This window comes from Arachis hypogaea, chromosome 20 (genome assembly GCF_003086295.3).
Source record: "Arachis hypogaea cultivar Tifrunner chromosome 20, arahy.Tifrunner.gnm2.J5K5, whole genome shotgun sequence".
NCBI lineage: Eukaryota > Viridiplantae > Streptophyta > Magnoliopsida > Fabales > Fabaceae > Arachis > Arachis hypogaea.
The window spans coordinates 132,140,164-132,150,160 of record NC_092055.1 but is presented as its reverse complement, the minus strand read 5'-3'; the positions used below and the strand labels follow the sequence as shown (position 1 = coordinate 132,150,160).

The window sequence follows — 9,997 nt, the reverse complement described above, 5'->3', positions numbered from 1 at the left end:
TTGGAGGTTTTCAAACAAATCTGTCCAACACTGGCACACTTTGTAATACCTTGATGAGCTATTTCTACATCACCAAAATCACCAGGAGTATAGGACTAAACAAATCCCTCCTAGATGTAACATGGAGAGAAAAATCACTGTCAATTACCCAATTAATGCTATTATCAACAAGATTAATAGATTTAAACTCCTCAACAAGAAGAAAATCATCATGAGTTACATTGACCTTATCTTTATTGCTACAATCATCTTTGTTTATGCTCTTGTCTTTACTTGTCTTGACTTTCTCCTTCTTTAGCTGCCAACAAAATTTCTTTACATGCCCCCTTTTAACCACAATAATGATACTCAATATTCTTATACCTTCTTTGAGATTTGCTTCTACTTTGATCTCTACTTTTAGGACCTCAGCTTTTGTTTCTCTTTCTAGACTCAGAAAAAAGAACATCTAAATGTGCAGTTAATATACCTTGTGACTTTCTTCTTATTTCTTCATTCAAAACACTGCTCTTGGTAAGAAATATAGAGATTATACCATTAGAAGTAGAATTGGACAATGAAATTTTGAGAATATCACACGATCTGGTAAAGAGCCAAGAAGTAACAATCCTAGTTGAACCTCTTTATCACACTTGATACTCATGGAAGATATGATTCATTATTCCTTGAAAGTTCTTCAAGTGATCTGTCATTGATGTCTCATCTGTATATTTCAAAGTCAATAACTGCTTAATCAAGAACATCTTGTTATTCCCAGTTTTTCGAGTATACAACTGCTCAAGCTTAATTCAAAAAGTTCGAGCATGTGTCTCTCCAATAATATGGTTCAACACATTATTGTTAATCCACTACCTGTTGATAAAAATTCTTGACAAAAACAAATCTTCCATCTTTGACTTCCACAAATCATAATTAGGACCACTAAAAATGATCATCCTACTAGTATTAGTATTAGTCTCTATTGTTCATAGAATCACAAGTCCAAAAAAATACCAACAAACTCTGATGCCACTATGAAAGAGCGCAGCAGCAAAAATATAAGACTCCAGATTTTTAGAAATTAAATAATAAATTAATTATGATTTATTTTATTTATTTATTCAAGATATTAATTTCAGAAATTTTTATATTAATTGGATATTTTCTTATTATCGATTTGAAAGCTCAAGTAATTGAAAAATAACGAGGGTTTTAGATATACAGTTTAATTTGAATAATTAGATTTTGAACTCTATTTTATGATTATAAAAGAAATTGGTTTCTAATATCTTTAATTATTGAATCAGATTATTTATTTGAAAATAAATTTTAAGTTGATAATTAAATAGTATTTTTATAGATATTATCGTTGCATTAAATTTGGTTTTAATTAATATTCTACTTAAATCTAAAATCCCCAATTTCATACACAAAATCCTAATTTCCAAGTCAAAACCCTAAATCCCCAAAACACAACTCTAACCCTAACTACCTAAACCTAGCCGCCTCACCCACTACCATCCCACCCCTTTTCCCCTCTCAGTTGCATCACACATACACAAAAAATAAAGAAAAAAAGACAGAAAAGAAGAAAGGAAGGGAGATCAGGTAGGGAGGAAGGGACCATGCTGCGTCCTGCCGCCGTGCCACCATTGCCAGAGAAAGAGAGGAAGCGAGCTACCGTGGGGAACGTCACCACCGCCAGGGCCGTCGCTGAGAAAGCTCGCACGAGTTGGAGGGCTGTCTTCGCGCGCCGTCGCTGTTCTGCCTTCCATCAAGCTCGAGCCGTCGCTGTTCGTGGAGCTTGCCGCTGTCGCTGTCCAAGCCGCTGCCTGGTCGTCATCATCGTCGCGCCTACCAAGACCTGAGGCAGAGAGCAGCGCCGAGAGGGAGAGAGACCACCATCGCTGTCATTTGTGCTCGCCGAGAGGAAGCCCATGGTCGCCATCACGCCTTGCGCCACCAGCTTTGTTGCGCCGCCGTCTCTGATTTCGTTGCCGTGCTTCATCTCTGCTGCTGTCACGATCACCAGCAAGTTGCACGGTATTATTGGGGTTTGAGGATGAAGGTTTATAGATTGGGGTTTTCCAAAATCAAGGTTTGGGATTTGGTGAGATTGGTTTAGTGGTTGGATTTTGGACGTTGCCGTTGTGGAGTCACTGCCAGAGGAGGAGAAGGCTGTGTCACCGAGATTCTAACCACTGGAATGGTTCTGTGGCCGCCAGAACCACCGTCAAAGCTTCTGCAATTTGGTTTAGTCATTACACCTTTGTTACGGTAAGTGTTTACATTTTGGAACCTTTTAAAACTAGTATTCTATTGTGTTTGGTTAGAGATTCTGAGGTTTTGGTAACGTAGGTCGAGTTCTGGTTATTGTGAGTTGCGATTGAAGCTGCTGCAGGCTGGAAAGAAAAAGAGTTTTGTCGCGTAGTTGAGTCACAATCGAGGTAGGGTGTTTGCTTAAATTCATTTTATTTTCAAGAGTTGTTATAAGTCGATAATAGTATGAAAAATATATTTTTATAATTACATGAGTTTTATGAATTGAATTGAACTGTTTGGATGGATGTGATCATTTATTTGATTGATTTATTGAATTATTGAGGAAGCTGGTTATTTTGATTTGCTATTTTGGTTTGTTAAGTTAGTCATTATTGAATTGATTTTCCTTGAATTATTGGAAAATGTTTAATGTTGGAATTTAGTTTAATTTTGAAAATGTTTGATTTTAGAAAAGATTCAAAATTGAAATTTGGTTTTATTTTGAAAAGGATTTGGTATTTGAAACTAGTTGGAAATTGGTTGGAAAATGTGATTTTAATGGAACCCGTAAGGGTGGCATAGTCTGAATTTTAGAGGAGATACTGCCCAAATTTTTATAAAAATTAGAGACTTAGTTTAAAAATGGTTATTTAGAAAGATTTAGATTTTTAAAGATTTTATAATTTGATTTTTGGAGTTATAAAGAAAAGGGTTACGTTTGGAGTTTGATTTATTTAGAAAAGAATGAATTATATTTTGAACCTAAATTATTGAAGGTAGTAATAAGAGGTATGATGAGAATGACTGTGAGAATGAAGATTGATTTTTGAGTATGATTTTTGAATAATTGAATGATAATGAGAATGAATGTATGTTTGAGATACCTGGGCAGTAGCAAGGATTGTGGTTCATCCCGCTTGCTCCAAATCAGTGATTGTGACGATTGGGTAGTAGTAGCATAGTGGATTATTCTACTTGCTCCAGGTTGAACTTTTAAACACCCGCCTGGGTAGTAGCCGCAGCAGTAGTTATTTCACTGGTTCTGGGTTAAGCGAGTAGTAGTAAAGGGGTTGTAGCTCAAACCCACTTACTCCGCAATGGGTGTTTCAGTCCATGGTTAGCTACCAAGACATGTCGGGGTGGCTATATAACTGACAGATGATATCATCAGCCATAGGACAGGCATGCATCATATGCATTTGTATGCTTTGTTTGAGTTTGAATTTGTTTTAGTTTGTTTAATTGTCTTTAACTGCTATCTGAGCTACTTGTTGTAACTGCTATCTATGCATGTGTTTTCCTTTTTTGTTTTGCCTATGTTTGCTATGGTGTGGAACTTTTGGTGTGGAACTTTTGAGATAGAGTTTTGGTGTTGAATTGATGTTAAGTACTGATTGATTACGTGAATGGGCGTGAGGCCGTGATTGGTTCCTGATTGAGGTCTAGTTAAGTATGAAAAATCAAGCTGGTTTAGCATAGACTTAATGAACCTATGCTTAGAACAGATTGGTTATTCATACAGTCTAGGAAATTTTTAAGATTTTTCTTATATGAAAAGAAAGGTTTTGGATTTGCATAATTAACTAATTTTCTTTAAAAAGATTTTAAATTTTTGGATGGTTAAACCGTCTGTTTTCAAAGATTCATAAGGCAACGATAATCACTGAGCTTGAAAAACAGTTTTCTTATTAAATATCTTCTTATGATAATTCTGAAACTCCATAGTGAGACTAAGTGGTTAGGTTCTCACCCCTACAGTTTTATCTTTTCAGGACGGACAAAGAAGCTTGCGAAATTTTAGTTAAGTACTTAGATATGCTGTTTCTGTTTGTTTACACATGTTATGGTTTTATCCCTCGCCCTTATTATTAAAATGATGTAAGAGGGGTAGGAGTTGTATGTTTTATATGTATATTGTATTTATTAGCTACTTATGTAAGAAATCTTGTATATAAACATATGTTGGTTTGTTTTCAAGATAAAGTAGTTTTCCGATTTTTCAAAAAAATTAGCGATACATTTTCGAATCAAACGCTCATATTTTATTATTAAGTATATGAAGTAGTCGTAATGCTTCTTACTATCAGAGTGGCGCAGACAGAAGCGTGACATTCTGATAGTGAGGGTATTACAAGAAACAACACAAATATCAAATACAAGAATAATATGAAAGCACTCACAACACAATATGGCAGCAACTATAAGTAATATATCAACTAAAGTAACAACAAGAACACACTGATATTTTAACGTAGAAAACCCCCTTAATGTGAGAGGTAAAAACCACGAGTTATCAAGATTAAGAAAATAGCTCCACTATAATCAAATATAAGGTACAAGAGAATCTCAAATAAAGCACACGTGCATACAATCATCAAACACATCAAAGCACCAAAGCTTACAAATGAGTAATAAGAAGATGAAAAAATATCCAATAACAGAGCTGCTATTCGAAGCAAGTTTTTCCCTCTGCAAACCTTTAATCAAAATTTTCACTGTTTAGAATAAAGAACAAGATGACGAAGCTATTTGAAATCTGTTGCTCTGCACAAAAACGAAAATTCTATTTTTCTCTCTTCTCTCTCACTTTGTGGCTGCTCTCTTTCACTCTCAACGACTTCCAAAAATCTAATTAGGATAATGATACAAGGGTGCAAGGAGACATCCTAAAAAATTAGGTTTAGGCCTCCTAAAGGAGAGAAAAAGTCCAACAAATTGAATTGTTAATGTTTTAAGTATGAGGAATGCATAAAATTAGTCCCATATAAAAAAAACAAGAGTGAGGAGTTTATAAAATAAAAGAAATATTAACTTAATACTTTAAGGTTTTGAATTAGATGTGATGTCTTCTCATCTTAAATTAAAATTTCAAAAATAATGTTAAAACAAAAAAATATCTAAATTAAATATGATTAACTTTTAGTTGAAACAATTTAGTTGAATTTAGGCTTAAGTTTTAGATTGTCAATATTTTAATATTAAACTATCATAATAAAATATAAGTTGTAATTGATGGATTGCTTAGGTTGTAACCCCTTTTTTTTAAAAAAAAAGAGTTGATAAACATACCTGTATCTTTGTAAAAATATTTATACAAAAATTCTCTTTGTACTTTTCTTTTACGTACTTCAAACATTAGGTTAGATATTGTTTTGGCTGAACTCCAATTGAGGTATAACACGTCGAATTTCTTAGTTTGGTAACCAAACGAAAAAAATAATATTAAAAATAACAAAAATTTATTTTATTTAATATTCATTAATTATTATTAAAATTAATAAATGTTAAATAAAATACTTGATAAACCCCGTTTTTAGGGTTTATCTTGTATGGATTTTGAGGGTTTTATCAATGATCTTACACACTTATTTATATGAAATGCATAGTTTTGTGTCTCCTTTCCAATTTTGCTTCATGGATGAAACATGCCTCTTTTACACTAATTATGTTATATTTGAATTCCTCCTCCATTATCATTCGATGCTGTGATCTGTTTGTTAAGTGATTTCAGAAGTAGGATGGCTTAGAAGAGAGAAAGGAGGCATACATAAATGGAAGGAGCATGGAAAAGTGGAGCTTTGGAGTTTGAGCAGCGACGCGTACGCGTGCCTTGCGCATACGCGTGGATGCGCACTACTAGGATCGGCGCGAGGAAGCCAAAGTCAGAAGCCAGCGCATCTGCATGGCTAAGCCAGAACCTCATGGACGCGCACGCGTGCTTTACGCATGCGCATGGATCGTAAAGCTCCAGGGACGCGTACGTGTGCTGTGCGCGTACGCGTCGATGCCTGCACGTGACTTTTAAAGAGAAAACGTGACTGGCGATTTTGGGGGAGTTACAGACCCTGTTTGGAGCAGAATTCTGGAGGAAAAAGGCATAAGAAGACTAAGGATTGAAGGGATCCACATCAATTCACATATTACACACATTTTTAGATTTTTTTTCTTAGTTAGTTACATCTTGTAGAGAGAGAAACTAAAACTTCTCTCTAAGATTTTGCTCTCTCCATCTCAATTGCTCTTAGATTCCTTTGGTGAGATCAATTGCCAATTCAATTTCATTTTGATTCAAGTTGTAGATCTAATTCTCCTACTTTCAATTAGTGCTATTTTTGATTCATTCACTTTGGATCTTAGATTTGGACTTTGTTACTTTGATTTGGATTAATGAATTGAGGTATTTCATGTTCATTGATTTCCATTGTTTGATTGTTGATAATTGCCTGAATTAGAAAGCTTGAATTCAATTCCTTTTCTCAATTTCATAATGCCTCTCACTATTGCTCACCAATTGTTTGAGGAAATGACAATCTTAGCTATAGAGTAGAATCCTCTTTCTTGGCTTAGGGGTTGAGTTGTTGGAGAAACTTGAATAGTTAATATCCTTTGTTGATTATCAATTGAGAATTGCTAATTAACTTGTATGTCACTAAAGCTAGACTTCCCTAGGGTTAGGCTAGGATTTGTGATTCAAGATTATTATTTTCACTTGACTTTCCTCCATGATTAGAGGTTAACTAAGTGAAGCAATGATCAATTGTTGTCACAATTGATGGAAGCTATAGTGATGGAACTTCCAATATTCACCCCTAGCCAAGGCTTTTATCTTGATTGATTGTTGTCCACTTTTGTTAGCTTGAATTCTTACACTAAACTCCAAAACCACAAAAGACTTTCTAACCAATGATGTGCACTCTAAGGCAATTCCTAGGGAGAACGACTCGAGACTAATACTCTCAGTTATTGATTTTAGATTTATTTTATGTGAAATTGCGTGTCAGTTAGACTATACTCACGATTGAATTTATTGCTAATTTCTATACCGGCATAAAATTCTCACATCAAAATGGCGCCGTTGCTGGAAAATTGCATATGCGTGGCATGTTATTGGTTAGTGTGAATATGTTGATATGTGAATGCTTACATTTTCTCTTGATTGTTTATTTGTTTGATTGTGTGTGTTAGTTAGGATTAATCTTTGCTTAGTTCAATTTGTTGTCATGAGCTTTATACTTCCTTCATTGTATGACGCGTTCACTACCAGATCCGAGCTTAGCCGCATTTGATCCTGAAATCGAAAGAACTTTGCTTCACATTAGGCAAGCTCGGAGGCGGTTAGCCTTTGAGGGTGGTGAAAAGGTTTTTACTAATTCACCAACCATACCCGAGGTTGATTCCGAATCGTCATTCGAAGAAGGCACTAATTACTCTTCCGTTGATACTACTAATAGTTCTTCTCTTGATCTAGGTGCCGACACTATGGCCGCTCCAAGGAGAGTTACTCTTAAGGAAGCGGGTGCTCCGGACTTCTTCAACCCCTTCACGTGCTTCATCCAAACTTGAATGCAAACTTTGAGCTTAAGACCGCTTTGATCAATCTTCTACTGAAGTTTGACGGACTTCCTGCACAAGACCCTATAAGACACCTCAAGGACTTTCAAGGTGTATGCTCAACAACTAGGCGGGAAGGTTTCGATGAGGTTGCTATATGGTTGTTTGCATTCCCATTCTCTCTCGAGGGAAGAGCCAAAGAGTGGTTCTACACTTTACCTAGTGAGGTTGTTTTCGATTGGGACTTGCTTAGAAGGGAGTTCCTAGATAAATTCCTTCCCGTGGAAGTGACGGACAAGCTAAGGAAAGAGATTTCATGCCTTGTTCAAGGTGAGATGGAGACTCTATACGAGTATTGGGAACGATTTCGCAAGCTTCTTGACTCGTGTCCCAACCATATGATTGACACTCAAGTATTGCTTAGCTATGTGTGCCAAGGCATGAGACCTCAAGACAAAACTCTATTGGATGCTTCAAGCAATGGTTCTTTATCAAAGTATAGGACGGCGGAGGAGGCATGGCAACTCATTACCGACTTGGCCGAGTCCACTCAACATGCTAGACGGAGAACCAACCATCCAAAGACTGTAAATGAAGTATCTTCTAGTAGTGAGACCGCCGCCCTTGCCAAATCCTTGGGTGAGATGACAAGCCTTCTTAAGCAACTCCAACTTGGTCAACAACGACCTCAACTACAACATCAACCTCCACCACCTCCTCAACAACAAAGCCAACAATTGGTTCCCCAACGAGTGTGTGGTATTTGCTCTTGCTACTCCCACTACACGGATGAGTGTCCAAGTCTCCAACTATAATCAAGGGGGTAGCAACTATAATTAAGGTTGGAGAGATAATTTCAACCAAGGATGGCGGGATAATTATCAACAAGGAGGTAGGGACAATGGAGGAAATCAAAGATGGAACAACAACAACTCACAAAACCGATACTCACAAAACCAACCATACCCTCAACAAAACCAAGGAAGAAACTACCAAACCTATCAACCTCCACATCAAAGACAACCACCTCAACCCAATCAATTACAAGCCCCTCAAATCATCTATCCTTCCACTTCTTCCAATCAAGATGATACACTCCACTCCATTCTTCAAGGACAAAAAGAACTTCAAACTACACTTGTCTCCGGCCTCACCGGTCTTACATCTACTCTCCAAGATCTTCTAGCCCGCATGGAACCATCCTCCACTCCTCAAACCTCAAGTTCTAGTGCCATACCCTCTCAACCTCTACCCAACCCCAATGGTGGCATCAATGCTATTACCTTGAGGTCTAGAACCAAATTGCAAGAGAGGAGGCCAAAGAAACCAAGCCCAATAATAGTCACTCAAGATGAGGACGAGGTTGAGATAGAAGAAGTTGTAGAGGAGAATGAGGCACAAGAAGTAGTTGAAGATGAAGTCTCTCAACCAAGAAGTGAAGTCTCCAAAGATGAGAAGGTCTTGGAGGAAGTTGCTCAACCAATTCTATTTCCCACATTAGCAAGGAAGGCTAAGAAGCGTGTAGAGCTTGACCCCAAAATGGTGGAGATGTTCAAGAAAGTTGAGGTAACTATCCCTCTATTTGATGCTATCCATCAAGTACCTAAATATGCAAAGTTTCTTAAGGACTTATGTATGAACAAAGATAGAATTCATGAGTTAGAGACTATTCCATTAGGGAGTTCTATTTCCGCGTTGATGGGAGCATTACCGAAAAAGTGTGGTGATCCAGGCCCGTGCATGGTTACTTGTACCATAGATGGAGTTCAATTCATTGATTGTATGTGTGATCTTGGTGCATGCGTTAGTATTATGCCTCTTTCCGTTTATCATATATTAAAGCTCCCACCGTTGAAGCGGTCGGCGGCTATGTTTGTCTTAGCGGATAAAAGCATAATAACTGTGACGGGTATTGTGGAAAATGTGTTGGTAAACATAAAAGATTTGGTATTTCCGATTGATTTTCATATCCTCGAGATGCCACCGAGTGAATCCGAAAAGACATCATCCATCTTACTTGGGAGGCCATTTTTGAGGACCTCTAGATTCAAATTGGATGTCTATTCGGGAACTTAGTCCTTTGAGATCGACGGGAGAGTCGTAAGTTTTAGCCTAGATGAAGCGATGAGGCACCCACCGGAGAACCATTCCATATTCCGGTGTAACCTAATTGACAACATTGTGGTCGAAGTGCATTATGCAAAGCTATATGAGAAAAGTATGATTGAAGAACCGAATGAAGAGAACACCTCACCCCATTCGGAACCACCGGAAGTTCAAGTGTCAAGTCAAGAACAAAATGTAGAATTGAAGCCACTACCGCCCTACCTAAAGTACTCCTACCTTGATGAAGCCCACAAGTTCCCGGTGATTGTTGCAAGGGAACTCACTCCTCAACAAGAAAAGAAGTTGCTTCATGTTTTGA

The 9,997-nt window shown here is 37.1% G+C and overlaps 1 protein-coding gene across 1 annotated transcript; it reads left to right on the top strand.

Moving 5' to 3' along the window:
- Nucleotides 1-1,916: 1,916 nt before the first annotated feature.
- LOC112786400 (uncharacterized) lies at nt 1,917-9,648 on the top strand. Its single transcript, XM_025829780.1, has 4 exons — nt 1,917-2,022; nt 2,078-2,256; nt 7,632-8,331; nt 8,414-9,648. Exons 1-4 carry the CDS (start codon nt 1,917-1,919, stop codon nt 9,646-9,648), a joined length of 2,220 nt encoding a protein of 739 aa, XP_025685565.1.
- The last annotated feature ends 349 nt before the right edge of the window (nt 9,649-9,997 follow it).